The sequence below is a fragment of the Cyprinodon variegatus genome, unplaced genomic scaffold (assembly GCF_000732505.1).
Source record: "Cyprinodon variegatus isolate N-32 unplaced genomic scaffold, C_variegatus-1.0 Scaffold882, whole genome shotgun sequence".
Taxonomy (NCBI): domain Eukaryota; kingdom Metazoa; phylum Chordata; class Actinopteri; order Cyprinodontiformes; family Cyprinodontidae; genus Cyprinodon; species Cyprinodon variegatus.
In genome coordinates, this window is record NW_015151335.1 from 243,268 (window position 1) to 269,924 (window position 26,657).

The 26,657-nt window shown below is 37.0% G+C and overlaps 1 protein-coding gene across 2 annotated transcripts in view; it reads right to left on the minus strand.

The window, feature by feature from the left end:
• The window catches only part of LOC107099542 (nectin-3-like protein), a 47,427-nt gene that overhangs the window by 8,009 nt on the left and 12,761 nt on the right, over positions 1-26,657 (minus strand). The window contains exons 2-5 of one of the 2 annotated variants that reach the window (XM_015397708.1): positions 11,567-11,914; positions 5,793-6,092; positions 3,993-4,110; positions 2,001-2,152 (exon numbers count right to left, since the gene is read on the minus strand). In XM_015397708.1, the coding sequence (XP_015253194.1) occupies positions 2,001-2,152; positions 3,993-4,110; positions 5,793-6,092; positions 11,567-11,914 (918 nt within the window). Of the gene's footprint in view, positions 1-2,000; positions 2,153-3,992; positions 4,111-5,792; positions 6,093-11,566; positions 11,918-26,657 lie in introns of both variants that reach the window. The other variant, XM_015397707.1, reaches the window with a different exon arrangement.

Below are 26,657 nucleotides of genomic sequence, written 5' to 3' on the forward strand. Positions count from 1 at the left end.
TATGCCTTTAAGTCAAAGCGTATCTTGTTTCGATGGCCCAGTGAAAGCATAGAGATTGAGTGAATTGAGAATCTATGAAAGACTGATGATCATAGATGCTTAATTTTGAAGAATGAGCTTAAACTGACTACTTTACAACTCTGAATGTATAAATTTGGTGGAGACCTACCAGCAAGAGACTTAGTGCTATAACAGCAACATAACGATACATCTCTGGGTCTAAATACAAACTCATACCAAAATCGCATCATTTGTCAAAACCATGGACTCCTTTCCTTTCACTAGCAAATATACACTAGTTTGTCTTGTATAATCAATAAAACACCATGAAGTTTGTAACAGTAAAATGGTATAAATATTTGTGGAAGGTACTTTAAGTGTTAAGTGACAGGTTGTGTCAGCATGTGAGACTCAGATGGTCTACCTGCTTCATTTCTAAAGCCAGCAGAGCGAGAGACATGTGAGAAGATGAAACCCTGTTTGATCGATGCAAGGTTTCCTGAATCTGATGTACAGTATCCTCCAGCTCTTCTGATTGTAGACAGAGCTGCTTGGAGCTCAAGGTCAGGATAAGTGTCTCCAGGCTGACCTGGAGCCTGTAGGTCTAACCCAATTCGATAGGCTCTCGTGCAGATAATAAGCCTAAGTGCATTAAGAACACAGTCTAGGTCCTTGTAGACCTATAATTACTGCCACAGTTGGTTAAGTAAGAATCTAATTACCTAATATTGCACGCAAGGTGTGAGAGCAAAGGATCAGAAGGAAAGTAAGACATTAGAGAAGATAGCAGACACAGATCAAGGTTGGTGAAGTTAAACACTTGTTGTTGTTTTGGTTTTTCAATTAACAACATTTTGTTTAGGGAAAAGGAATCTAAAGGGCATGTAGCTGACTATCTATAAAGAGATGTGCAAAGAAAGCCCAAGGCTACAGAGAAAAACTGGGAATGTGAAACATAAAAGCTTAAAGGGGGCAGTGGATATAACTGAGTTCGAACAGGTCATTTCCACAGGGGATGGAGGCAAGAGGATGCATGCCCAAGACTTAATATTTGACAAGAAAAACAAGATAATTGCTCAGTGCAAATCTGTTCTGGACAAGATGTCAGCTGTGCTTTCATTCGGAGCAGGCCTGCCTGAAAACAGGCAGCCCACAGATGCAGCCTGTCAGTGTGTTTTGGGAATCCTGAGGCTCTTTCCTGGTCCTCAGTAAGATACCAGGATGACTGTGATGGTTAGAGGAAAGCAGTGCCCAAAAGTAGCTTTTTACTTTGCTTGGAAGAATAAATTTAAATAAAAGGAATGATGAGAGGTAAAAATACAAGAAAAGAAAAGAAAAGAAAAGAAGAGTTCTTAGTATTCAGACCCAACAATGTAATGAAGGAACAATGACAAAGGAAGCAGATGGGGGCAACTTAGATTCCTTAAGGTTTATTTTTAGGATGACCTGCAGCTCAAAACTATTCCCACAATGCTGAACATTTTGTCACATAACAGCAACGTTTAATATGACATTCAAGTTTTACTAATAGATATTCCACAGTTGTTGCTGAATGAGGTCTCAAAACACACTTCCACATGCTGCAAATCAGAAAATCTGATTCATTATGTCCTGCTGTGTAACCTGACCTTAACAAAGCACAGTAAAAAGGTGATATGGGGGAATACTTTGCTGAACCAGCAGGGATAAACAGCTTCTTTCTTATCTAAGTCATCTAATGTAGCAAAAACCACAACAGAAGAAGCTTTTGGTTCTAAGATTGTTAATCTATGCCCCGTGCTCCTCTGTTGCCAGGAACGTGTGAAAGTGCATCTGGACACAGACATTTTAGATTTATATGAAACCTTAGATGTTCTAGCAGCCTGAATTACTGAGATGTATCCTACATGAATATAGCTAAAAGTAAACAAAAACTAAACTTAAACAAACATTGTTTTTCATGCTAATGTTCAGCAGATCGGGTAATATCTAACCACACTGTGAGAGAAAGTAAAAAGTACCTTGAACCCAGAAGGTGACATCTTGAATGCTGCGACCAATGTCATTAGTCACCTCACAGCGATAGACTGCTGAGTCATTGCGCTCCAGTGGACGTGTGAAAGAAAGATTGTTGTTTGAGATCTTAACACCTTCCGGCATTGATCCATCCATCCTAGAAAAGAAATTAAACGTGATATATTCTACCGTGCAGACAAAACGGAAAAGTCAACACTTGAGCAGTTATTGCATCATGAAAGATTAACTTTTTTTTTTTTTTTTAGCTTTAAACTGTTAAAATCATTTTTAAATAATCAAATCCATTCCCAAAGAAGTATTTTCCATTTTTCCATCCCTATCTAGGTAATCCTCATGAACTGATACTTCCAGCTCTAGAATGCACCTAGAAATACCGGTCATGGAAGTTTTGTACAGGACTAAGAACAGAAGAGTCCAACTTATATAATTACATGACTGTTCATCTGTAGATGAAATGTTTTAGGGATGAAATATCTTAAAAGTAAAGCATCAGGAAAAAAAACACACACACTAAAAAACAACAAGGCTCAACTAAATATTGCGATAGAACACCAAATTGAAAAAAAAAAAAAATAAATAAATAAAATCACTGCATTGATGCAAAAAGTTGGTCTGTTTGGAGTCCTGGATGATGAGAAGTTGTCACCAAGGAATCATTTTTTCATTAAGGGTGCAGTACTAGGGTTCACAGTACCAGGGTCCAGGGCTAGACTGCCCGTACTTTACAAAGCAGAACAAACTACTAATTTTACTGTATTGGAGAAATAATGAGCTGTTTTGAGGTACAGCTCCAAATAGCAACCAGTCTCATGTTGTGTTTGATTTTACTTTGTTAAATAAATCTTTTGGTACGGATATAAAATAACTATTTGTATATTTTGCACCCTCTTATTTTCTAGCTCATAAAACCAGCCAATTTCTTTATTGTACTTCAGTGGAAGCTTTTACTAAATAATGATTCTCAAACTTTACATTGTTGTGTTTGACAACATGACTGTATTTAACACTTTTACAAAAGTTTCTAAGACCCAGTGAAGATTTTACTACTCTAAACCTGCTAAAAGGGCTCAGACAATTTCATTTAATGATTATCTGCGACCCTTCAGAGAATTTAGTCCTCACATGAGTTTTTGGTGCCATTCAAGAGATTTGAGGCACTAAATCAAGATGTGTGAAGCAATTGCTTATGTGTTTTTAGTTTAAATAAAGAATATTATATCACAAATCAGTACAGTGAGTTTTCCCCTAAAGGATTTAGTAGCAAAAGTGTTTCAAAATACAGCATATTCCTGATTTATTAGTATCTTTCCTTAAAATAAACTTTGACTCAAATATAGAATATCACAATATAATGTTTATTATGGGAACTTGGTGACCCCAAGCCTAAAAAGCAACTATAAACCTTCAAATATAGAAAATGTTATATATTCCTTTTTTTTTTTTTTTACTGTGCTCTTTAATATCTACCGAAGTGTGAAACTATTTGTCCTCTGAGTCATACTCCAGGGAAAAACAAGTCTTTGACTTTTGTAACTTCTGTCAAGTTACAAAAGTCAAGTTACTAATTAAAAGTTCCTGATGCTGGTCAACTAAAAAAAGGTAATGTAAAACTTACAGAAAATGCTTTATCTATTTGATAAAAAAGGATATTTAAAAACATTTTTACGCATGCAGTTTTCTCCCCAAATGAAGAAATGTACACACATTAAAGGACATTGTGCGTGAGGTGAAGTATATTTAACGATAACTGTATAGAGGGCTGTAACGAAGCATGGCAGTTTTACAGTTAATAAACAGAAACTCAACTAATTCAAATAAGGAAAGGAGAGGAATCTTCTACCTATAACCTGTGTTCTGGTAAAGTTTTCTGAATAAAGAATGAACAAGCTGTGTTTGCAGGTGGCCTGTAGGTTTTCTTACAGAAAAGGTGGCAGCGTTAAAAAGAGAAAAAGAGGAGAGTCAATAAAGACACTGACCTGATCCATTTGTAGTCATGGGCAGGAGGGTTGGCTTTGGCTGTGCAGCTGATTTTCACATTTGTTTGACCCACATACCAGATTTGATCAATCCCTTGTAGGGATATATTAGGTGCAACTGTAAACAAACAAGCAACAAATGATTAGATTAAAAATTTGCCTTAGTATAAAAAAAAAACAAATACATGTTTTACACCTCTTTCCATTTTCTTTAACCTCCTACAAAAATCTTTTTGGTTATGATGATAATTGTATTTAATTAAATTTTATGTCTAACAATAAGAAACTAAAACTTCTTTGTCAAGTGAAAAACAGCTTTGGCAGTGGAACAAAGCATGTATTATGCACAGAACAGCCATGACCTAAGAACTGACAGGAACACTGTACAGCATCTGCTGTAGCACAAACAGATGAAGATCTGATGATGGAAAGTTAGAAAACAGCAGACTCAGTCAGTAGATCATCACTGCCTCATAAACCTCCCTGCACCATCACCTGTAATACATAATTGAAGCCCTGCACATGCCGCTGTAATAATACAAGGCAAACAGTGACACAGACATCCAGTCTTTCCTTTTGATTTCTCTGGAGAACAAATGAAGAACCGTGCATTACAGGAATAGCTGTCACTACTGGAGCCTCTGCTGAACTTTCTTCACAGCTCACAAATGTGCTTCTTTTGCACTTAAAATCCCTTGCCTCTGCACTTGACATGATTTATTGAACTAGAGAGCCTCTTTCTTCCTGCATTAACCTTGCTTTCCTCGTGTCTCCATCCTCTGCTACTTGTGTTGCTGTTAAGGCTTGATCAATATTTAATAAAACACCTTCATTAGTCTGCACTCAGGCAGAGCAAATAGACTGTTAGTTAAGGAAGCATGGTACACCTTAGTGACCCTGACTTTAATTCAGTGAAACTACAGCAAATTGATACTTTAAGTGATGCATTCTCCCTTAAAAAGGGGCCTTTATATCATTAAGCTGTCACTGCTGTCAAGATTTTAAGCAGTTCCAGTTTGAAAGTTTAAATCTTTAATTTTCCATTATAGACATCTGTTATTTCAAATGATCTGCTGGAGATCATTCATGCTCATTTTATTCCCATATAACTACACAAAGTGTCTCCATCTTAGTAAATAGTTTCTTAAAAAATGTAAACAACAAAAATTCATTAAATACAGCATAAGTGCGGTACATACCATAATTGTTACAGAGTTGTTACATTTAAAATATAGGCTGGAATAAGGCCTGTTTAGGTTCATCTGCACTTCAGTTTTGATTAGTGTGTCAGTCAGAATTTACTGAATAGAGACCTTCTTAGTTTTTATTGTTTTTAGGTTGGCAAAGTAGGAAAAGTTACATTTGTTTTGCAGTATACTATAAATAGCAGCATTTATTGCAAAAATGAAATACATTTTCAAAGACTGATAAAAAAAATGAAAGAAATAGTTGAAGCTAAATTGTCAGAGACAGTTGGTGAAACAATAAAATTATGAAGAGAGAAAAGTATCAAATCTGTGAAGCAAAATACACAAGTTTATGATCAGTATGGATTACACAACCTATTTACTCTGTGTTTTGAACAGGGAAATCCTGAAACGTTGATTTTTCAACATGTAAAGTTTATATTTCGTTTTTGAACAATTATACATGATTCAATAGCCAAATAGATGCAGAACATTATCAAAGTAAAAGAAAAAATGTCTGTAATTCATATGTCGACAGTCAATTATATATATAAAAACAAAAAAAAATCTCTGTTGTAATTATATGAGAGAGTTGTGTTGATTTAGTACTTACATTGAACATTTAACTTGTAGGGTATGCGGAATTCTGTTTGCAGAGTTGGGTGGCGCACCACACAGGTGAGCGTCTTTCCTTGAGCGTAACTCTGAGGTTTCCACATGTAGTTAACTCGAACTGTAGTGGTACCATTCAGATCCTCCTGCTTTTGCCCGTCAGATCTACCATACAGCTCAGCCTCCCAGAAAACCTCAGCGGCAGGACGGCCACGCTCTGCTATGCAAGTAGCCACCAGCGCCTCATCCCCACCATCCAGAAGAGCTGCAGGACCTGCAGATACGTACACCTTGGGCTCCACTGTTTACAAGAGAAAAAAAAATGGATTGGAAACAACATCTTAAAACAATTATTGATTGTTTTGTATGCATGCATGAATAAGTAATGTCCAGTGGCCTCACTATACTTAACTGCAAAAGAGGTAACATCGATTCTGCACTTTCAACAGAGCAGACATCGGAAGTTAATGTCATGCCCTGTATTTATTTTTTTTGTTATTCAGAATGAGAAACAACTTTAGTTGTCAATTTAGTTTGCACAAACAAGGAACCCGACTATGGTTTTCCATCATCGATATTGTAATCAACAGTACAGACAACCACACTAGGGCTGAATGATTTTGCCGAAAAATCAAAATTGCAATTATTTTAGACAGTTATTGCTATTTTATTTTAATTTTCCTATGCACTAGCCACAAGCAAGTCAATGTTTTACTCCGGGGTTTCAGTTGTTTCATTCCCTTGAAAGCTTGCTTGTGCAGAGTACATTGTTGCATGATTTCACTGTAACCTTTGCTTGGAAAAGTGCTTATTTCTACTTGCATACATGGATCTGCAAGCTAGCTGAAAATGTTTATTTCTTTTTATGGAAGCAAACCCACAATAAACACATTACTGCCACTGCAATTAAAAAATTAGTCTCTTAGTCTTGTCAAATGTAACGTAACCAAAATTGAGGGCCTCTGCGATTTGAAAATTACATTTTCTAAAATTGCGATTATATTGCAAATGCAATTAATTGCCCAGCCCTAAACCACACTATATAAAAGTGCGCTTAAAGAGGGAAAATACGACTATATAAAAGTAGTATGTACTAGTAAGCGTTTATATTTGGGGGATTTTCTGAGCAGTCCTGCTGCATCCTGTCTTTATGCAGCTATGTTGGACGCCTGGATGACATTGAAGGTGACGTCATCTGCAAACTTCAGGGGCTTTAAAGATGGGTCCAATAAGGGGCAGCCATTTGTGTCCAAAAGTTACTAGTTTATTCCAGTGAGTCATCAGAATCACACAAAACAACAAACCACTAACTATCACCACCGACCGTCAGGAAAGGTAAAGAAAAAGTAGGTACAGTAAGAGGACTGTACATAGGAACAAAGGAGAACACTCACTGGTCGGGAACACAAGAAAACAACCAGCATGATTAAAACTGGTTCATTTCTTCGGCTTTGTACTGCAGTGCACCATCCCCACTTTCTCTGCTAGCTAAAACCAAATCAAACAACAAACAAGTTGTTGATCAGCATGTAAAGCTTTAGAAATGGAGCTCAAACTACAATCTCTCATTCTTGTCAGCAAAAAAAAGATGGCCAACAAGAAATGAACAAATCTAGAGGTACCCCCCTGTTTCCAAAAATAACAAGCCATCTCATGTACCCCTAGGAGGGGCGGGGACGCCAATCTCACAGCTCCAACTCACATTCTTTCCTCACTTCTCTCTGCCCCTCCTTGCAGCCCTATGACCTTTAAAACAGTAGCTGCTCTATAGTAGCAGCTGAAACATCAGAATAACTAAATCAGACAGACATGTTAATTTGGAGTCGAATTCAGAAAAGGAAGGGAACTCTCTGAATGTGTGGAAAAGGGTTGGGAGTGAGAGGGTAACAATTTCCCTTCAGCAAACTGGCTGCATTGGCCCTTTTTGTTTCACTGACACACACACCCTGATGGTTTGATACTGATGTGAAAGATTCTTGAGGGGAATTGAGGGATAAATGTTTTTGGAAGCAAAATAAAATGAAAAGTTTTATCTAAAAAAACCCACCATGACTGTGATGGTTACTGTATAGCAATAACACGAGCACATTGCGACATTCTGACTCATATTATATTTGGGGAAACCCAGAATCTTTTTAACAGGCCAAATGCAGATCTGAAACTACTTTATTGCAATCAAGCCATGACACTTATCTCATGTCAAACCAACTGAAAAACTCAATTTAAAGACTTATTAAGCCAGTCATTAACCAGCTAAATTAGAGAGCTGTGTTACTAAAATAGGAGACTTATAATTTAATTTGTCGAGCTTCCATGCTTTACAAAAATGCAGCAGTAGTTTCTTATCTGTAAAATGCACTTTGTAAACCTAATTGCATCCCTGTTTTTTAAAGGTAACTCACTTGCTTGGTAGATTTCCATTGACCCACCAGCAGTTAAACACAAAGGCTTATTGTAGCTTATTCACTTAGGGTAATATTTTTCTTCCTTCTGCTGACATGAGAGGGTTTTTACCTCGAGCGGAGTAGCACAGCGCCTACTAAACTGATGCCTAAATATTATGTCCTTTCCTGTTGTTGTTGAAAAAGAAGAAAAGAAAACTCAGGCCAGAAAGCTTATGCGTGGATAAATATTTTGGTTTCTCTCTCCTGATATTGTTCATATTCAAGATGTTTGTATCAAGAGTGTGACTTCTGAAATTACGCCAACATCCACTGCACCTGTTAATCATTACAAAGTGTGCCGTGACTTTAGTACATTACTCAAGGGCTTGACTGTTCAATGTTTTTACTGTAGCTAATTTAAAAGGAATGGAAATGCAGTCGTGTGCTTTTCAAGATCCTCAAAATATAAACAGGAATCAAACAAGGAATCTAGGGATAAAAAAAGTAACCAGTTGAAAAGGACGTAAGTATAACACATATGGAATAAATCTCAAATCAAAGGCTACGTTAGAGGTCAAGGTTTATAAAAGTAATTCTTTTTTGTTCATAATTGTACTCCCTGCAGGTTTGTAAGCGAACTGCAGGCTGTCCAGGACAACAGGAACGGCAACTTTAAAGTACATCTAAGACGTATCTGCTGGCGTGCACAGCCTGCTGTTCGCTTACAGGAAGAATTGTTCCACACAGGATGCGCTCTTCTTATAACTGCACATTCGATCTGACTCATCTGTGGATTTTCAGCTTTCAACACTGTCCTTCTGGACATGAAAGGACTGAAAGCCCATAATATGGGTTTATATGCTCCTGGATCAGAAACTAGAAACTTACCCACCAACAGGCCCCAGGTGGTTGGGACAAAGAAAGTCACGTCGACCCTACTGATCCTACACAATGGTGTGCCACAGGGTTGTGTTCTCAGTCCTGCCCTCTTCACTCAAGAATGTTCTGCTAATCACTAAGCAAACATGGCCTGAGCATCATTTGCATTAGTGTGACAGTGTGGTACGGAGCTGCATGGCACAGAACAGGAGGGACCGGAGGTGAGGACAGCATAAAGGATTGTGGGAGCATAAAGGATTGTGGGATGCCATTAGATGTGGATTTGGTTTGTGTTAGACAAGAACAGAGTTCCCTTCCTGGGGGATGCATTGTTTTTGCCAATTCCATTTTGAAATTGATACAGGAACATTAAAAATAATGGTCTGTTGAGCGATTCTCAACATGATCTCTGAAGCTCTTCCAGTGTTACCAGGGCCTTATTTGTTGCCGCTCAGATTAATACTACCTCCTCTCTTGGAAGCTGTGCAGCTTGTGTCGCACTTTCTGTTTTTAGATTAAGTATTATACAGTGGGGCTGCAAAGTGCTGCATTTGTAGCATGATTGCAGGTATGCCTTTACTTCATGTAACATTGCAGCAAGAAGGTTCTAGGTTTGAATGGAGTGTCTTTTGCATGGAGTGTGCATGTTGTTCTCCAGGTAATCTGGTTTCCTTTCACAGTCAAGAAATATGACTGCTAGATTGATTGGTGTCTCTAGGAAAAATTTTGTGCATGGCTGTATGTCTTAGTGTTGCCCTGCTATAAACTGGTGGTTCAGGGTGTACTGCTAGGGATAGGCACTAGCCCGCGGTCATCAGCAGTAGAAAAAATGGATTGAACAGTGCTCTATTAGATTTTTAAAGCTTGTGATATGGTGTGGAATAATAACCCTAAATATCGGATGTTTTACTTGGGCTTCATTGTAATATTTGTTTACCAATGGTCTGAATAAGTTCTGAGGTTTTCATAGAACAGCTGGATTTAAAATGAGAGTTAAAACATACAGGTTCCCCTCTATTTAACAGTTAGGTGAATTCTGAAAGGGATTGGTTGTTTTGGTTTTAGGCTATCACATCAAACTTTTTAATTTAACTATTGGAAACAATTTTAAAAACCAAAACATAAATAATTCTTTAAGGCACTGAATTATTTATATATTTTTTTAACTGGCATTGATCATAATTTGGTTAGTGCCATTTGCTGCAGTGGAATTGTGAGCTCCATTATGATAACAAAGAGTAATTTGAAATATAGGTAGCAATACACAAACAAAAAAATGTATATAAAATAGAATATGGGAATGGCAACCAGCTGACTTTAGTCTTTGCACTGTGATGCTCCTTGTCTACGAAAACTACCCATTAGGGTAACCTAATTCCCACATGGCGCATATCAGACACCAAAGGACACATGCTTCCTCTGTAATCACATCCTAATTACATCTAAATTGTAAATAAGGCGTGGGTTTACATATGGGTGTGCATGTTTCTCCTATGAGCCAAAAAGTGCCTGAGAAACTGCTTGGAGAAGACAGCAAGGTGTAACAGAGCTCTGCCAGGTTCCAGACATTGTGGCTTTTGCAATACTTAATGTAGCACTCATTAGACATCACAGTCTTCTGTCTCTGTAGGAGGACAAAAAGCTGCACTAAATAGCACAATATCTTATGGTCAACATTGAGTCATATTTAGAGCTTAAGACATAAGCTAAAAGCAGAGAAAGGTCATCAACTTCTTTAAAAATATATTTTATGTGTAAATATGTTTGTATTGCAAACCCTGTTTGCAAGACAGGGTTTTACTCTTTTTTAAACAGTCATTTAATATTTCATGGGCTTAAGTATGGTGTGCTCACTGATCAGAACAATTATGGATTTATACATTTCTGACCTAGCTTTCATTTGTCACTCTAAAAATCAAAGATTATGGTCACAAATTGATTTCTCTAGCTAGATAGCACTTGATAAACTGAGAATGATTTTAAAAAAACCTTTAAGGTAGGACGATAAAAAGCACAAAAAGAGCCAGTAGTTGTTTTGCTTCATCCCAGATCTACATTTTCATTCAACTTGGTTAAATCTAACTGAATGTTATGAGACTTATTTTGCATCACACCCTGCAATTAACTTGTTTCTGTGTCTGATTCAAATTCAGCCTGAAGTTCTTTCATTTTGTTTAAAGGAAACAGATGAGAGACACCGTCATATTTAAAATCGTGTTTTGAAACAGCAGTGACTGCTTTTGGAAGATTAAAACTTAAAATAACTGAGGTCAAGCCAGAGGAGATTCTTCTTAGTTATAGAATCCAACATAAATTTCAAAAGAAATGTCATCTTTTCCCAGTAGTAGTTTAAATGTTAGGCAGCATTTGGGAGCGGTTTATTTTATCAGAGCTAGCAGTTAGTGGTCTGTTTTGTTTTGTTTTAACACAAGAAACAGTGAACTGCATTGAAAATTTTTAAATCAAATAAAAATAAAAGAAAAACTCAAAGGACCCTTTGATTATACATTACCTGAAACATTTACAAAGGTTGACGCTTGTGTGTTGCCCAAAGGAAAAGTCGTCACTTTGCAGGTATAGGTTCCAATATCGGACAAACCAACACCTTCGATGGTAATGGTGGCATCTCGTATGGAAGGGGAAACGAATGCGATGCGTTTGCCATATTCCTTAGCATATGAAGTGCCATAGTCTGGATTGTAAACTGCCAGGGTAACGGGGCCTGAAGGTGAACGACGTTCCCAGGAGATCTGTGTGAGGCTGAGGTTGGATCCTGCTTCTATTAGGCAGCTGAGAGTGATGTTCTTGCCAAGCACTGCATTCACTTTGTCAGGAACAACCACTTTGTTACTGCTTACACCTGCTGGATAAAACAGGACAAAAAAGAGGTTGAGATGTTATTAGGAAAGCAGCAAATTAACAGGAAAACTATCACTCAAAATTTGTTCATGAAGTGGAAAGATTATGGTCTTCAATTAATGAATGTAAACCAGAGGTAAGGCATAGATAAAGATTATCAGACAAGAAGGACTTTGTAAAAGTGAGATGTATGATCAATAGATTGGATTAAAATTTACAGGCAGCCAATCAAGATCAGATCTTGTATTATTCTATATTAAAATGGGTAAACAAAAAAAGCAAACAATATCTTTACTTGTACAGATAGAAGCACACCAAATCTTTCCACAACAAATCATGTATGCCAAAGATTTTAGTTTTATTTCCTTCCGTTGGTGAAAGTAGCTTCTGTGTTTAATGCATATTTTTGTTTCCTAATGTAAGAAGAAGCAGACTTCCTGTGCGTGACTGCGGGTTCTGCTTTGCCTCCATAGCGGCACACTTTCACCACAGGACACTCAGACTGCTCCTCTAGCTAATTATTAGAGCACCTTCCAAACTAGCGTATACAACTTTCTGGAAGGAGATGAAACAAAAGAACTAATTGATGTATTTTATTCCTGTTTCTTTACGAGGCCACTAATTTGACTCAGGGGCTACCTCATAACTTTTGTTGTCTTTTTTTAGACATATAAAACATGCTTTGAACATTAAAGGACAGACAGAAAAGGAGAATGCTCCAACAAATTTAGTCACAGATAGATTATCAGTATAAAAGTGATGCTTTCAAAATCTGCTGTTATACTATTTCTAGAGTTTAAAGTTGCTTTTGTGCGATTACAATGAAAATGCTGCTACGCCTGGAGTTACATCTGCCTGGATGTAGAGTAAAATAAGAGCACTGGTTGCTCTTTACCTGTTGCTATGCACTACCAGTCAGATGCCTAAAAGTACAAGTATACTAAATGTCTGCCTGACTTAGACAGAAAGATTTGACCGGAAAATTATACTACTTGTAAAAAGCAGCCATAGAATATAACTTAAAGTGTCATCCATCATACTTACTAAGATAACACTGCCCTGAAGCTACAGCTGGCAAGCTGGTAGGGGTAACTCTATATAATCCAAACAGCAAAAAACATTCTGCTGAACAGGCATTTCAGAGCCACAACTCAGTTCACTTCAGGTATACTTTTTGCAAGTTTCTTGCAAGCCTTGGAGAGAGATGGTGTACATTCCCACATGCTGCTATTTATCCCAGGTTCCTCAAAAAATAACCATACACATTTACTTCTAAGGGTGGTTTTAAGAGACTTTAAGAGATGTAACTTTCAGTTCCAAATTCCAAGTTTCAAACTGTGAGACACAAAAATTTATATGCTACCAGACCAGGTTAACAGTTAGTATCAGGTAATATTTTCTGGAGGAAGATGAAACAAAAGAGGCCATTTGTGTTTTTTATATATTTTTTATTCCAGCTTAATAAATGCAACATATTTTTTTGCTATTTGTACTTTAAACAAAATAGCAACCGGAACTACACAAGGCAGCCATATTGGTTTTAGGGATGGGCTTTAAGAAAATTATTGGAGTTATTGAAATGCAACTTGTGTTAATTTCCCATCAGCTTAGAAGTTTAAACTTCTGACCAAAAAAAAAAAGAAATGCGAAAACTCTGATTAATACACCCATATCTAAGCAGTACAGCAGAGCCCACACTAACAGACTATGATGATGAGTCTATGAGAGATGTACAACACAACCATGCACACACACCTAAGGACCAATTAGATGGACCCAAATCCTTATATGTTTTTGGACCCCATCAACATGTTTGAACATGTAAATGCCAAGTGAAAAACTCCAACCCAAATTCCAACCACGGACTTAACTGAGTCATGGTGATTTAATACAAACTGCACTCACTGGATGATCAAACTGCATCCACAACAATTTAAAAATGATCAAATCACAGAATAAACTGGTTTGTAACACAGTACTAATGTTTACTACAAAGGCTTGCATTTTGTGCTAATACAACCCATCAGACAGACTTGAACGTAAAAATGCATTTAGGGTAGGAGTTAAGAGGTTCATCCAAAGTGATGAAAAGTGAAACGTCATTTAAGGTATTTGCAGGAAGTGTAGTTTTGTGTTTACTTAAAGGCCAACATATCTTCACCTAAGCTCTAGTTCAGGTGAATCCGGTGATCAGTTTACAGACCCTCTGGTCTGATTCTATATGTTTTGAAGAAATGGGACTGGAGCATGTCAAGTCAGTGTCCAAGCGGTGTCTTTTAGCCTTAAGGCGTTGTCTATCAACATTATGTCAAATTTGTGATGAGCTGTAAACCAGAGCACATCCAACGTTTTAGCCAACTTAAATAGAAGGTGGATGTGTAGCTGGTAAAGTCAGATTTCAAATTCTAAAGTAAAATGTTAAATTAACTTTAATTAAGAGAGAAAACAAATTCCAACTGGATTCAGGTGCTCCTTTCATGCTCCTAATAAAAACCTTTTGAGAGTCAGTTATGTCTATTGGTGGGTAATTAAGCAAATAAAAGAGATTGAAACTTTTCAATGTATGTGGGGTTTTAACTCAGCACTTCTCTTTTTTGAAAGCTATTTTGACAATTCTAAAAACCATACTATGTTACTAGTTTACACCATCAGTAATCTACATCATTGCTAAGAGATGGGCTAAATGGTTGTAACAGAAGGAACAAACACATCCAGCTCAGCGGTGCTATATGCTGCATCTTGGAAAACTAACCTGAAATAAATCCTAAATTACAGGTTAAGGTTGCTGCCAGGATAAAAAAAGCCATCTTAGTATGTTTTCTTTCCACTTTTTGTGAGAATGACTCATTGATTTAAACACATGCTTATTTTTTTTAAGAGGCAGTACAATCATTCATAACACTGCACCATACCGAGCAGCACAGCAGACACATTAAACCTTAGAAATAAATGTTTTATCAAGAAAAAAAAAACTAAAATATTGCTATAAGATGATTTAATGAAAGAAAATCTGTGGATTAAGAATGAACTATATCTTTGTTTGCCGTCTAAAATCTGTATGAAGTAAAACTTATAAAAGTGGTCCACTGGTGGGTATTTCAAGTCTTTGGCATGAATATGAGTGGTAAACCACAGCAATGCTATCAGGGTTTGTGAGGAATAGAGCAGAGAAGGCTGACGTTCCCGGAGCTCCGTTTGGTGCCCTGTAATTTTAGTGATTACGCTCACACTCACACATAAATGGAGTATTTCTCTCCCCCAAAATAAAAAAGTAAGTGTGTGACCATCTGTCCAAAAGTATGACTGAATAGATGCTTCAACATGAGGAGTGTTTTGTTGGGAAGTTTCAAACTTCTTTCCTATTGAGTTTTATTCTTCCTGGGTATCTACATGTAAAAAATAAATGTAGCCTTTATTTGACTATGCATACACAACTGTGTACAACTTAATTTTACTAAGAATGTTAACACAAAATAACCCAGTGATAACGCTTCACACGTCCTGTGAAGTGGAAGAAAGCATGATTTAACTTGAAAGTACCATGTGTATTTTATTTATCCCAATTTAGTCTAATATCTGAATAAAATTTAATGCACTCAGTTAACCTTAAAAGGGACATTATTAGTATGTATAGTTCAGCTGTAGTGACTTTAATCTCAGAATAAATACAGCTGTTCCAAGACCATTAGTCATTAAAAAGCATAATGAAGATCTTCGTCCTCGGGTCAATGTGTTATGTTCAAGGAACAAGTCAGGGGTAAAGTTAGAGTAACAGACTACTAAACCAGATCTCACACCAGGAATGCACCAATACTAATATCAGACCTGATATCACATGCCTGTACTTTTTGTATCTGAAAATGTCCTCCAATACGTAAGGGCTGGATACTAGTATTGTTTTCCCTCTAACAGAGAGTAGAAGTTTGAGCTCAAATACTCCTGCCAAGTAAGTGGCATCATAACGCATAATAAAATGAAGTCAAGCCACAAGAAGGAGCAGTGGGAGCAGTGATGGCATGTAACAGCTATAGCAGTAGCGTAACCCCTAATTTTACATAGCGTCCAATCTGCTCCACTCCACCCAGCTGCAAACTGTGCAGCAAATATGCAATAATAATAATTAATAAGAGCATTTACAGTGTCTCCACATGGTGGTGAGGGGACGGCGTGCTGGCAAAATTTCATTTTAGGGCCGCACCCAATATTTAAGTGAAAGATTGATCTATTGTATAATTTCTCCAATGATCTGAGAAGGGTTACTTTAAGTAAATAAATATTTCAAAATGTGTATTTATATACCAACCATTTAATGGAAAAAATTGTCAATTTTTTTATAGTTAGAAATTTGTCTTAATTACTGCTGTTCATAGGTTATTCCTAGGCAAATCGCATGTTTAAGAGTCTGTGTACCATTAATCTAGGAAATGATCCGATTACCAAATTAGTTGACAATTATTTCAATAATGGACTGATCATGAATAATCAAATGAATTGCTTCAGCCTAATTGATTTTAATTCTACTTTTGCCGGACACCGCAGTAAGACCACAGTAAATATTTAAAAATCAACACACTACAATAGGAAACTGGAGTTAACATAAGACTGCTGTATTTGCTGTAAAAAAAAATGTATATATATACAATTTGAAATGCCTACATGTTATGAATGCTGGCGTACCATAAAGAATAAATTATAAACAGTTTAGTTTGTTCCTTCAACTCGTTGCCCATAGGAAGACGTTACTTGCATTACAAAACCGAATATCTTCAAGGCAACTCCAAATGATGCAAAACTAATATGGATGAGTAGAACATAATAATATAATATAAACATAATAACGTAAAATCAAGGGGCCAATGTAAAAAAAAACAACAAAAAAAACGGTGTTCCCCTTTAAGTTTAGGACTAAGGTGTAAATTGAGTTTAAGTTAGGCTTAGGGTTAGGTAGGTATCTATTGCTAATGGTAAGGCTTAGGGTCAGGGTTAGGCTATAGAAATTAGAGGGAAGTCTATGCAAGTCTATATGCAAGTGGTGTGGCAGTATTTTTAAGTAAACAAAGGTGACAGAAGAAGCAGCAACTGCTTGTTTACAGGGAGGCTTAGCTTAGCATTAGCTCAGCATTCAAAGTGATGTGTAAGCAGAGCTCCACTGCTCTGAAAACTTCAAACACACATTTTAAAGTAGACTCATTCTAGATAAAGGGTGACTGGAGATCGTGTTCAGCAAAGTTGTCCAGAGGAGTTAAAAAGACTTTGTATGAACTGTTCCAGATTTAGTTTAAAAGTCAATCTCTGTCTGCCAAGCATATTGGAGAATACAATCAAAACTCTTCATTATAGCCAATCTTTTATGTGGTATTTGGATAGGTCCTCTGTATAGGAGAGTACTAAAATGTGAATACTTGTCAATACTGAGGGCTGAATAAACATGCACATCTCACTTACCAGACTTTTATTTGTAAAAAGTTTAAAAAATTACTTTATATTTCTTTTCCACATAAAGTTTCAATACTTTTGATTCTATAATCACAATAAAATACCTTAAGGCTTGTGGTTGTTATGTGACAAAATGTGCGAGGTATGAGCACTTCAGCAAGGGACTGTATATTAAGGCTGTTAACACATTTCCCTAAGAGAAATAAACCAGTCTCGCCTTATTTGTCATCTACTTGAAAAGACATTTGGAAAAGTCACTTTGGATTATAACTTTTCACCACCATAGTTTAGACACTTATAAACGTCTATTCCCTAAATTTGATTCATGAACCTGTCTAAAAAAAAAAAAAGGGTCTGGTGTTGCTATAATCTGTTTTCCAGTGCATGTGTTGCCCTGTTTGCATTGCTTCTGTCACAGTCACCAGGGTGCAATGCTGTGGGGGAGTGTTGGGGGTCAGAGCCATGATTCTCCTGCTTTTCTATCTCACAGTCATCTGAACTGATACAACTGTTTACTGTCACACTATTTGTCCAACTTTGTTATTGTAGTCGAAAAAAATAGCAAAGCTTTGCAACAATGCAAACAGCTGTACAGTCATATAAAGATTTACAATACATCTATAACTGGACCATGGATGAAGATGGACAGACAGATGAAAGAGATTTAATGATGTAGGTTGGTCGAGTGGTAAACTGTCATACTTGGCATGCGTGACATTGCATTGATGCCTGCAGACACGTGTCTTACACCAGACTTCTCCTTACGTGCCGTAGATAGTGCCTGACATGCTGCTCCAACTGCTACTGAACGATGTGGCTTGTTTCAGTTTGTCAGCTTTCAAGCCTTTCCAACCATAAGAAGAAACTAGACTCCATCCATACTATGTGCTGTTTGTTTTACAGTAAAGCATTGGGAAATAACGAGACCAAGGAAGGGACTCCACCCTTTACCATTAGGTGGAGCGGGAGACAGATGGCCTCTGCATGGGATACCTTCAGCCAGGAGGAGGAGGAGGGGGGGACTTGGCTTTGCTCGCTGCAACAACACAGTTGGGCCTCATAAACTAGAACGCTGTGACATATTATCTAAAATACTGCAGGCAAATGAAATATAAGGAGCACGCTAAACAAAGCTGTCATTTAGTTTAATCAAAGGAATAGGCATATCATGGAGGTATAGTTCACAATGACCAATAGTTGTATTACTAGTAATCCATGTGAGTATGTAAGCACAAAGAAATCTGTCTTCAAGGAAAAGCAGAAAAAAAATGGTCTTGATAGTTGTCACGACACAACACAATTGATGTTGGGTCTGAAAGGAAAGAAGAGCCCAAACCTAAAAAATCATGACTAATAAGAAATTGGCTGCACTTTTATCCTCTCCTCAATGAGAAACCCGAGGAAAGAATGAACTCATGGGCAGGAAATGCTTGCTCTTTGAAGAAAATACTTCATATTTGTTTCTTTCCCTTCTGACATCACTAATTGCGACAAGCTGCTCGACAGACACAAGGGTAAATCAAAACCTTCCTTTTTGCCTGGCAACTGGCTCAAACATTCCACACCAACCACTTGATGAGCCAAAAAATCTCCACCTACCAGGACCTGACCCAGCTTCGGCCCTGACCTCCCCAGGAGAAGTTGACTCCTGGCCTAAGATCCTCCCAATAAAGCCCCGCGGAGCATGTCAGGACCTCAAGAGACGCCAGAGGGATTCACGGTCAGAGACACTCACAAGCAGTTAAGAAAACACACAATATGTCATGTTCATGTAGACAAACTCCATGCATAGATTGACTGTTCATGTCAAACTCATGTTCATGTCAAACAGCACTCATAAGGGACTGATCTAAAGACCTCACAAGAGAAGAATGCAGACATAAGATCTGTGCAGGAGGGAGTGTGGTTTTAGGACCAAAGTGAGAGGAAACTGAGTTCAGTAAAGAATGGATAAGAACAAAAAGCAAAAAACTAGGTCAAGTATGGACAAAGTACGGAAACAAAGTGACAGAACGACACTCCTGTGACACGTTCTATGCAAGGACAAAAAAAATGCAGTTGGCTGAACAGGTCATTCCTACATATCTAAAGAAATACATTCAATATGGTAGAGAGCCTCAACATTTTGGGAAAGCCGAGATCAAAATCTTCTATTTCTGCAACCTATTGTAATGCTAAATGGCACAAGTTGTTTACAGGATGAATTAAGCAAGCATATTTGGAAAACATTTTTTTTATATATGTTGTACATTTTCTCTGATGGCTTTATAATGTGAAACAACTTTTTCAAAAGTTAGGTCTAAAACAACTACTGGTTTTAATGCATCAAATAATGGGGAAGGAACCCATGGTTATTTCCCAGGAGGGATGTTACGAGGACACACAATGAACCTTCACTGTTTCTAAAAAATGTCACAAAAAATGTGAGCTTCAATTGATCAGGTTTTGTGGCAGATTTCAGGTTTTGTAGCGTTTCAGCTTAATTTGATCAAACAACACAGGTACTGATCCTTACAACGTTCCGTTGTGTCTCAAATGTGACGTTTTTTTCATTATACAATCTAAAAAAATATCCTCTTTGCTCGACTTTAGTTATTTATCTGATCATGTAAAGATCCTCATCAAGCTCTTCTCACCTTAAAGGGTTTGAATTTTCAGGGGACTAACTCCACTGAGATGCACTGATTAGTCATCCTGGGATACGAATCAGAGTCCTCACAAGGTAAAATAGTAAATTAATTTTTTCACCATTTTCAGTGTGTGAATCTATTAAGAAAAAAAAACTTTTTTTTGTACTCACTTGAGTCTATTAAGTATAGATACCGACAGAATATACCGAAACATAAACTTGATACATCAACAGGGTATCTAGCTAAGAATTTTAAAAATCTTGGATTCAAAAGTAATGCTTCTGACAAAAAAAAACTGTAGCACTTCTTTATCTTAGAGGTGTTATGATGTGTAGGAAAGAAATCAGAGTCAGCAGGTAGTAAATCAAACAATACCAGAAATCAGTATCTAATTTTCAGACCAAGTTTCTAATGGGTTCCTACCATTGATTTTCCAAAACCATTGCTACAGTATCTTGACTGAGCAATTGTACCAAAGACAACAAATCACTGAGGTCTGTAAGAAAGAGTAAAGCCAATAATCTACAGCAGGGATGCAACAATCGACCAGCCCTAATTTCATACATTTTTGTGTGATCAGCAAAAATCGGAATCAGCAGGTAAAGTTTTTTAAAGATCGGTGATCATTCAGAAACCTGCGATTAGCTCATGTATAATCATTGTGAAAGAGAAAAAGTATAAAATCCCCTTACATTTAAAGCATTCATGCTATTTGCATGTATTGGGATTTGGGGAAAACATTTATCATCACTGACATATCAATTCTGGCTTTGTTTTTTTTTTTACTTAAGATTTGAAAAAAATTCTAAATTTGGTAAAAACCGAAATTTTAAAGCATTAAATTTGGCAGAGTTTGTTGTTACTTTTTGCCTTCAGACTGAAGTTGGCAAACATGACACAATGACTAACACAATCTTCAGAGAACTCCATTCTTTAAAAGCCTATAATACTGTCTTAATCACTCAGAAACAGGATAGGCCAAGTGGCAAATTGGATGTTTTATAGCATGCCTTTATTGTAAGAAATATTTGTGCAGGGCGAAGAAAACATTAGTCTCTACACCAGCTCTTATCTACCCCCTTCCTTCCTTGCATTGTATTTTGTGAGGGTGTGAGGTTCTTTAGAGAGCTAATTGATGGTGGAGACAAACACAGGCTGACAGGCTTTTAAATAAGGGGCCGGCAGGCCTCTTTCACATGTCACTGTTCTCTTGAAAAGGTTTTGTCTATGCCCCCTGTAGTGATTTGGACTTAGGTACCCTTGTACTCTGATTCACATTTGATTAGAAGATTAGAGCTTAAAACCAATAGATCAGTTATGATGATATAGAAATTTTCACAGCGGCTAAAACGTCTGAGCCAAACTATAACTTTGCTCTGGCTGCTAGAGGGGACAATGTCTGCCACTGTGTACCAAAGGAACACAAACATCCCTTCAGCATCCCGTCTAAGAGTGTGGGATTTGTTATTGTTTGTTGTGGGGGGGTTAGGGTTTTAGTATGTGCACTGAGCAATATAGCTCTGGAGGTGGGTGGAAATGTTATTTTTCCATGCATGCATGATACAGAGGAACAATTTAGAAACGTCAGAGGTGGTAACCGAAATCACGGAAAGGAAAATATCTGTGCTATAAGGAAAGACTTTGCTCTTTTTCTAGACATATACCTGCCCTTCAAATGAAATAATAGAGATATGGTAGCTGCATTTAGGTCCTGTTGCTGTTCAGTTTAGTTTAAGGAGATGGTATTACTGTAATCATCTAATTTACTGAAATTAAGTTAAAAAACATAAAGAAGGTTTGCATCACATCCATAGTTCTTAACTGTTTCTGCTGACAGTAAGTTATGCTCTTGAAATCAGGCTCCCTCATTTCCAAACTTATATGCCATATACAGAGCACTTATTAGTTTGGCTGGCCAGGCTAGGGATTTGGCAGGGTTTTTGTCTCTTATTAATAGTTTTACAGCATACCATTTTCCTAACTAATCCAACATAACTATCATCAAGGCCATCTAACAAAACATTACAGCCATATATAGTAGATGTGCCTGGCTTATAGTTGAAGAAACATTTACATACACATTACCACATGATGGTTTTACACAAACAGGGCAAACAAAACAATGCGTATAAAAGAAACAAATTTTTTTTTGAATGTTCTAAAAAAAAAAACACACTGTACAAACAGGAAAAAGTTTTGCTAAATGTGTAATTTTGCAAATGGAACCTTTTTCCTCTTTTCTGTGGGAACTTACCCATAAGTTTTGAGATAGAGAATTCATTTCCTACAGTATATACAGACTACTAGAATGTTTTGGTAGCTTTTTTTACTTATGTCTAGTGGAATTGTTCAACGTTTCAAAAGTTTAAATCTATGGCAGAATAAGTATACAACACAATAAGAAAATGATTTGTTGGTAATCATATCCCAAATGTTTTGCATTTACCTTTAACAATTCAATAGATGTGCACACCAGACAAAGAACAACGTCTTACAGATGCTGAAGATGACAAAAATATTTTGGGGAATTAGATGATAAGCTCAAAAAGAGAGGATAAAGAGAATTTTGGCTTACCGCAATCGTTGTCCTTATTGCAATATTTCAAATTTCACAGCTGTGTGATTTTCTATAGTGTGCAGCCATACTACAGGTGAATCTACCTAATCCTAACCTCAGATTAATAAATAACTCAGTAGATATTATTTTGACTTTGAATTATTAATACAGTCAATTTGAACCCCTACAGTTGCATACTTGTTTTCAGAATAGAAATAGTCCTGTTAACACAATTTACCATTTTTTTTTTACTTCCCTATTCTAATTCCAAGTCGCCTGTTGGGATATATGTCTGTACATTTATACTTTTTTGTTGCTTGTAGATGAGTTTATGATAGCCTCTTAAAAGTTCAACAGTAATGATATTAAATTTAAAGGAAACAGAGCTCTGGTATAGGAAAAGTATTGGGATCTGCAGATATTCAGACTACAACAAATGATTATAGACAGGGAAGGAAGGGATTTGAACTAACAGGATGAGTTAGCATCTTAAATGATAGGCTTAGCCTAACAATGGGATTAGTAAGAACTAAGTTAAAACAAATTAAGCGTGAAAAATGTATAACACAAACACTGATATACTGATATCACAGCCAATTCCATTTTTAAGTCCATTAATTTGACTGAAGATAGGATGATAATGAGAATTGTATTGAAAATATAAGATGTGATCTTAAATTCTAAGGCAGCTTACCATATAATTAACAGAGCCTTAGTTACTATGCCTGTTAAAATCATTTCCCAAGACCAAAATGGTCTAATGACTATTAATGGTATGATCTTTCAGATTCCCCTTTATGTTCAATAAAAGATACATTTATCTAATCCCTTTTATCAAGTTTTCAATCTGTGTTGCCTCAAAGCGTTCACACAAGATACTGTAGTAAATGCATAAAACCAGCTGGGGGAATATAACAGCTTGAGCCATGAACCCTCCAGAATGGCACAGAAGCTAATAATAACAAACTTGTTCTATTTCGGGTATATTCACAACAGGACACTCGCATTTGCTTGCTTCACCTAGACCGAAAGCAGATTTCTTTTTCTCTTTGCTTTTGTTTGCCTTTAAGATGTACTTTTTGCAAGTGAACTATAGCTTGGGACAAAGTGATGAGTGTGACATCCATGATCCCATTGCTAAGAAATCACTAGGGTGAGACAAAGCAGACTAAAGCCCCATGTCACACCTTGATGATTTAGACAGAATACGCCTGACGTACGAAAAATCTGGCAAAAAAGCTGGCATACATTGGATAAGTTATGGGTACGTTTTGTATAAGTTATGAGCACACTGAAGTACGCTGAAACACGCTGGCACACGTTGACATTGGGCGAGTATGTCGAGAAATTTTGAGCATGCTGTGCCAGCGTGTGCTCTTACGTTTGGTATAAGTTACAGGTTAGCTATCTGATCGTTCACATATGTTAAGTGTAAGTTACTCATTAGTCATGGTGTTTAGCTTATCCAAAACCTAACTTGTCAAGAACTTATCTCCAACATTTATCAACCTATTTGATGTGTACCAGATGACCACCGAACGTGTTTCTAACTTACAGCTACTGTATAATGGCGTTTTGGCAGCGTTTGGGTATAAAAGGGGGTTCACTGGAGGAAACCGTTGGTTCTCCTCCAGACTTCTTCCCCATCGTAAGGTGAGCGAGAAGGTGAGAGCGATGGATCCTCCCTGCGTTCACAGCCACGGCCACAACCGACAAACTTCCAAGCAAACATGACGCTAATTCTGTTGCAAACCGTCTTTCTTTTTTTTCTTTTTATTTATTCTTTTTTTTTTTTTTTTTTGGCGGGCGGGTGGTAAGCAGCAGCTAGGTTAATACTGGGGTCCAAGAAATCTTTTTATGCAGGCACCTCCGGGCGATCCCTCCCCCCCCTAAGGACACTGGCTTGTGCGTCATTTTATGGGCATTCGCTGCCATTCGTTACGTATAAGTTAGGCTGTTGTTGGACATACACTCTGGACCCGTTATGAATACTCTATATGTATGCCCAAAATTGAAAAAAAAACATAGACAGTTCAGAGTACGCCAGCATTTTAGAAGATTCTGGGATGTTAGGCATACACTGGCTAAATTGTCAAGGTGTGACAGGGGCCCAAGAATAAAAAAAGATATATATACAGAAGAGCTATATGTGTATATATTTTATCTCTTTTTATTCTTTTTTTTTTTTATCTTTATTATATTGTATAGTTGGATGTGTGTATATATTATATAAAACTGTAACTGGAGCGTGTAACAAAAGTAATTTCACTCTGGGATTATTAAAGTATTTCTGATTCTGAAACTGTAGAAAACCACCAACAGAGTCCTGAGGTAGTTGTTTGATCTTTAGTGGGGTTTAATGTGTTCAGACCTGAGCAAAAAGGTCAGAATCAAGGGAAACAAACTCTGGTCTATATCAAGTCAATCAAGAGTGGTAGATGTCAATTCATCCTTAGCATCAAACACTGTTTCAATTACATATGCATGAATTTTCCTCAGAAAAGGTTCCCACTGAAAAAGAAGTTAAAACAAAGCACAATCATCTTTAAGGTCCACAGTGACCAAACACGGAATTCACTGCCCTCCTCTGGATCTAAAAACTCTACTTGTGCGTCATTTAGATTGGCGGATCTAAAATACCAAACATTGTTTCCCACATTACATAGAGACCCAGAATAGAATTTTAAGTGTTTTCCTTTGAACATAAGCTGCATGATTAGAATTTTGTTTTGTTTTCCATTTCTACCCCAAATAACGCCAATATATGGTAAATAAACACAATCATTACATGTATTAGATGCAAAAGTAATAGCAAATGAGGAAAAATAATCAGTCATACCTATATGTATTTAAACAACAAGAATTTTTTTCTTTTAGCTACAACTGGTTTAAGTATTGTTTTAATCTATCTATACTGAAGCAGCTGATGAGGACAAGGACAACACAAAACCAATGTATTTTCTCACTGAGATAATTGGCCGATGTCTACTGGTGAGTAATGAGTGGGACACATTCCTAAGATCGACCATCTAATACTGATGAAATGCAGAATGTTATCATAGTATTTTGAAGCTATAGAAGCAAACACATGGCTTTGATATGAATAAAATGTCCTGGAAGTCTGCATCAGCAGATGTCCCTTTTCTTAATTAACCAGATCAGTATCTAAGGCAAAAATCCTGATTGCAAATACCAATCAAACATAGTCAGGCTCGGTTCCTATGCTGTTCTAATCAGGGGGGTTTGGCTGCTGGTTCATTCTTTTGAATGAAAAATATAAAATAGTGCAGAACAGTTGTTAACATTAAGGCTGATTAAGGTAAATGTGATAAATGAATGCTCTTTGCACTGTTGCTCTCACCAGGATGGGTTTAATTTCAGGTGTTCCCCACTGTGCAATCTAAGAAAAACTTAGTGCTACACACACGGTATGTTTCTGTGCATTCTGTGAGTGGGACATTTCCTTTCTACCCCTAGAAGTACAATAATGAACTGCCAAATAGAGTACAAATAACACTTTTGCATACTAGAAACAACAGAAAGAACAAAATAATCATTTCAATTTATAAAAATATTCTGAGTACAAGACAAGGGTTGCAGAAGGTACCAATAACCTTGACATAAAAAAAAAAGAAAGAAAGAAATTAAATTAAACTAGAATCAGCCAAGAAACTGCTATCTGTGCATCTCTGATAGTTTGCTCTTGTCATGTAAACAGCATTAGGCTTCTGGGTTTTGAATCATCAGCATCACCGCTTTGCACGTCAGCACTTCTCAACACAGGAAGGAACTGAATTTAACCAACAGAAACCTGCTGTGGTCCTGTGTGTTTTCAGTAGTCAATAAAAACAGGAAGCACTTTGGTCAGTGTGGTATCCCCAGAATTATTTTGGTCAAAGAAGTCCATTTTCCCAGCACGCCCACTTTTCCAGATGCATACAGGACACTGAACCTTTTTCTGCCAGAGGTTAGACGAGTAACATCATCTCACATGCACCAACCACTTCTGAAGGAGATGGCATAGTACAGTACCCAGGTCATCCTTACTGTAAAAAGCCATGCACAACCATACTGATTTCACAGGGAAAAAATGTTTCCTGTTCATTCAATATAACCAGCTA